Here is a 3,808-nt window from a genome sequence, read left to right as displayed (position 1 = left end):
CCCCCCCAATACACTGACTGGTGCAGTGCTTCCCTATTCGGCATCTATGGCCAGCACAGAGCTTCCCTTGCCATGGCAAAGACTCCTGATGAGGGGGCGGGGGGATCCTGGTGCCCCCTCATAGTTGGCATCCAGAATGGGTGCCCCCTTGCCGTACCCTAGTTAGGCTACTGCCTCCCCCACAAGGAAATACAGAAGATAATTTAATTCCACACATTTTTCCTTCTTTCATGCATTAAGGTATGTCCATATTTTGGGAAGGTAATACCATCATGCTTGGAATCCATCTCTCTAAGGCTTTTGCAGCATGTAGACTGGCCAAAAAAGGTACCCACCCCTTGAAATGAAAGGGCTGCATTGCTAAAAAGGTCTACTGACTGCTCAGTCCACTTTGCTGTGCAGCTGGGAAAGTGGCAGGCTTTTTTTTTTGCAGTTTTTAATGGCACTAATTGCTTGTTGATATAAACCTTCTGGCAAGCAGAAATAAATAAATAGAACTGAATATTATGAAAAATATATTTGCCATAGCTTCTTTCAACTTTGCATTAGGAGTGAAAGAGCAAATCCTCTTTACCCATCCGCAATTTTACCTACACCATACATAATACTCATGTTATGGTGGCTTGTATTTTTCACTTTTCTATCTGAATATACGGTAATGAATGATCCTTAACTGCTGAAGCCCCAAACTTTTAGTCTGCTATTTTCACTCCCTATTTGGGATTTGCTAATCTCTGCTGGTTCAGAAGTAAATGACATGTTGAACTTCCTTAGATGAAAACTTCTCTATAAAAATTAATGTATATATCAAGAGCTATGAATATCTGGGTCATTCTTTGAATTCATTTGCTTGAGTAACTGTGCATAGGTTTGAAAATCATAGGAAAGGAATTTAAATGCAGCTTAGATGAATATTTACACCTTGGAAAATCTCAATATTTTGACACTCAATAAATTTACTCAACAGCCACATTGCAATTTATATATGTATCCTAAAAGAAACACATTCATTAATGAGCCTTTGCTACTGCACGTTAAATTTAGCACCTCTAATATGAGGTACTACATAAATGCACATTAGCCCACACTAATGCCCAGTAGCAAAGGTGAATATTTTTGGTGATGCTTAATGCATAGTAGACTAATTCTACTGTGCATTAGCATGGTTTTTGTTGTGATTCATTAATGCTCAGTAAAATAGGCCATTGCACATTACCGCATCTCGTGTAAATGTGCACAGTGTGGACTAAATTCTATCCCTGGCTTGTCACCACAGTTTTTCACTTATTTAAGTGAACATTTAAACTCACATTTTAGGGTAACATATGATTCTTTATTTCTTTTGGAAGGAATGGAATTATATGTAGTCCTACTAGGGTTATACACTTCTTTTGGGAAGGACAAGAGACCATTTCATGACTGAAAACACTGGCCCTCTAAAACACTAGATTTCATTTGTTTAAAATACTAATCATTGTATTTATTATCCCATAAATAGCATTCTTGCTTCATCATGTCTGGAACTAGATGCAGATGGGACTGTGGGCAAAATGGATTCCTAGCAATGGACGCAGTTTCCCACATACTTTTGCTTTCCTCTCTATTTTCTGTTATTTACATGAACTGCCTCTGTTTCACCAAAGATCCCTATTGTATAAAGTACGCATGGAAAAATGAGAATTCTGTGAAAGTTTCTAAGAGATTTCAGTTCAGGGTGAGACCAACCCCTGCCATATATCCCAGAAAATCCCTCTTATATGCTCAATGTTTGTTAATGAAGCATAAGGAATAATGCATATGTATCTTTTTCTGCATTAGGGAAGCCGTTTTGTTAAAAAATGAAACATGGTTTTTCTTATTGTGGCAATTCTGTCTACTTGTTCTGACCACAATAAAAAAAATCTGAATAGCTTCTCCTCTGTATGATTTCTGATATAAATGGAGTAGTTAGATGCACAAGTAACTGGATCTGGGGACATGCCAGAATTATAGGTGCTCTAATGCAGGCAAAAGTCTGAAGGCTTTAAACTATACAATCAATAATATTCAAATACCAGTCCTTTTATTATGTCCTTGGAAATGTTCTGTAGTCCAGAATATTTTTTTTCAAATTTTATTTGAAATTTACCACTTCTTTTAAAACAGTATTCAACATGCTAATAAGTCTCATAATTAGGAAGTAATTTTTCTCTTGTTATTTAGACAAACAGCTCATGTAAGCAAAAGCTCCACAGCTTTTAAAAGACAGAGTATAAGCATTAAAATACAAAACAAGACTGAAAAAGGGGTGATATTTTAGACTAAAACCTACCTGGCATGCAAATGGATGAGTGTGATTGAGGTCCCATTGGGAAGATACTATGTCAACAGATTTTTCAGCCATATTAAGCAAATTCATCCAGCCTTGAAAAAGAGACAAATGGGATGGCGCACTGTCTGAATAGTTGATACCTTCAGGAATATTTTCCACAAGAACAACCCTGAGAAAAAATAGAAAAAAAATAAAGACATTTAGCAAAGCTACTTACCTTTTTTATTCTCCATTGTTTGTCAAAGTCATGTTCATTTAGGGGTCTTCAGGTCTGATCTAAGATGTACTTCAAAACCTACAGTCCTGCAACTCCGTGAAGTCACTAATTGCTATACATACCACTTTTCAGCATCAGGCCCTTAATGCCCATACAGTACATGTAGAATGGAACAATGTTAATGCAGTACAACAAATGAGGTTCCTGAAACCTGCAATGTAGAAACAGGTATTTAATTTGTATAACACAAGACGTATGAGTGTATTTTCCCTGAAGATGTTATGGAAGGAAATTAAAACTGGTTTCTTTACCCTATCACCAGTACTCTCTTTCCCTTCCTTTTCTCTCTTTCAAGTGACACTGATACTCCTCATAGAAGGATGCACATATAACTGCCTTTTTAGGATGGAGTAACTTCTAGGCTTGCACTAGCAACCATCCACTCCCAGCTTCTCCTCTCAGTCATGCTCCCTGCTTCTGGTTGCTCACATGAGGTGCTGAGCAGCAGAGAAGCCAGAGGAAAATGATACCTTGACCCTTCCCCTTTTTGCATTCTAATTCTTTCTGGAAAGCCCCTTGAAACAGCTTTCCATATACTTCCTGACACTTCCAAGCTATCCAACGTTCAAGTTATACAAGGTATCTGCTCTAACCTATTGTTCAATACATATTCTTTCCTGTCTAGAGGGAGAGAGAGTTTGTTTGCATGCTGCTTCATTGTCTGACCTCACCAAATTGCTAATTGTGGCAAGTAAAGTCCGACTCTGCAGTTACTAAACATCTCTGTTTAAACTAACAAATCTCTCAGTTCTTTTCACAGTCAAACAGGTTAAACTCCAACTGCTGTCAAAAGAGCTGCAGTTGTATAATTTATGTCAGATTTGAGCCCACAATACGCATCAATGAATACATCTATTATGAATCACAAAAATAATAGATGTAAAAGATCCAGCATGGTACACATCTATCTTGGAACTTATACATCTGTCACTGTCATGGTACCGAAGTGCCTCATAAACATTTTTTCTCATTTCTCATTTCCAGTAATGCCACTTTACACAACTCTAACAATGTGAATATAATTTATTTCCACTTCACAGTGCTCTGGCAGAAAAAAGGAGTCTTGTGGCCAGATCCTATCCTACCTATCAGGCATCTAAGTGTGATTCTGTTCTACCCTGTTTAAGTCCCTGAAAATCCATGAATGCATCTGATTTTAAGGGATGTTGGTTGTAGCTGTATTGGTCTAATAAAAGATATCACATTTACCCAAAGAACCT

The 3,808-nt window shown here is 37.4% G+C and overlaps 1 protein-coding gene across 4 annotated transcripts in view; it reads right to left on the bottom strand.

Annotated features, from left to right (window-relative positions):
- The window catches only part of PLD5 (phospholipase D family member 5), a 388,941-nt gene that overhangs the window by 142,100 nt on the left and 243,033 nt on the right, over positions 1-3,808 (bottom strand). For all 4 annotated transcript variants that reach the window (XM_019527434.1, XM_019527435.1, XM_019527436.1 and 1 more), the window contains one exon: positions 2,312-2,480. In XM_019527434.1, the coding sequence (XP_019382979.1) occupies positions 2,312-2,480 (169 nt within the window). The remainder of the gene's footprint in view (positions 1-2,311; positions 2,481-3,808) is intronic.

The sequence above is a fragment of the Gavialis gangeticus genome, unplaced genomic scaffold (assembly GCF_001723915.1).
Source record: "Gavialis gangeticus isolate Ggan-Ray unplaced genomic scaffold, GavGan_comp1, whole genome shotgun sequence".
Taxonomy (NCBI): Eukaryota; Metazoa; Chordata; order Crocodylia; family Gavialidae; genus Gavialis; species Gavialis gangeticus.
This window is presented reverse-complemented; position numbering and strand designations above follow the sequence as displayed.